The 383-nt window shown below is 68.1% G+C and overlaps 1 protein-coding gene across 1 annotated transcript; it reads right to left on the reverse strand.

Moving 5' to 3' along the window:
- Positions 1-11: 11 nt before the first annotated feature.
- LOC121345406 (myelin protein P0-like) lies at positions 12-340 on the reverse strand (the record flags this gene model as incomplete). Its single annotated transcript, XM_041422255.1, has 1 exon — positions 12-340. A coding segment is annotated over one exon (329 nt), but the record flags the coding sequence as incomplete, so codon positions are not given.
- Positions 341-383: the final 43 nt, after the last annotated feature.

The raw sequence follows: 383 nt of genomic DNA on the forward strand, positions 1-383 counted from the left end.
GTGACAGCGGCCCCGGGAGGTGACAGCCGTGTCGCGCACCTTTCTCCAGCACGTAGAGCGTGACCTGCGAGGACTTGCCCACGATGTCGGGCGGGTTCTTGACGTCGCACGTGAAGGTGCCATTGTCGCTGGGCTCCAGGCTGTGGATGACGATGGAGCCGTCGCGGCGCCGCGGGTTCCCCGCCCACTCCATGCGCTCCTTGAATGTCCCCACGTCGTCGATGTAGGGCTGGCCCTTGGCGTAGTGGAAGATCTGCGGCGGTGACAGCGACACCGCGGTCACAGCCGGCCGAGGGTGGGGGGTGACAGAGGGGACAGCGGTGGGGGGGGGTTGGGGATGCTCGTGGTGTCCCCAAGGTGCTGCTGCGGGGGAGGGTGACACC

The sequence above is a fragment of the Onychostruthus taczanowskii genome, unplaced genomic scaffold (assembly GCF_017590055.1).
Source record: "Onychostruthus taczanowskii isolate IOZ18803 unplaced genomic scaffold, ASM1759005v1 scaffold7247, whole genome shotgun sequence".
NCBI classification, from domain to species: Eukaryota; Metazoa; Chordata; class Aves; order Passeriformes; family Passeridae; genus Onychostruthus; species Onychostruthus taczanowskii.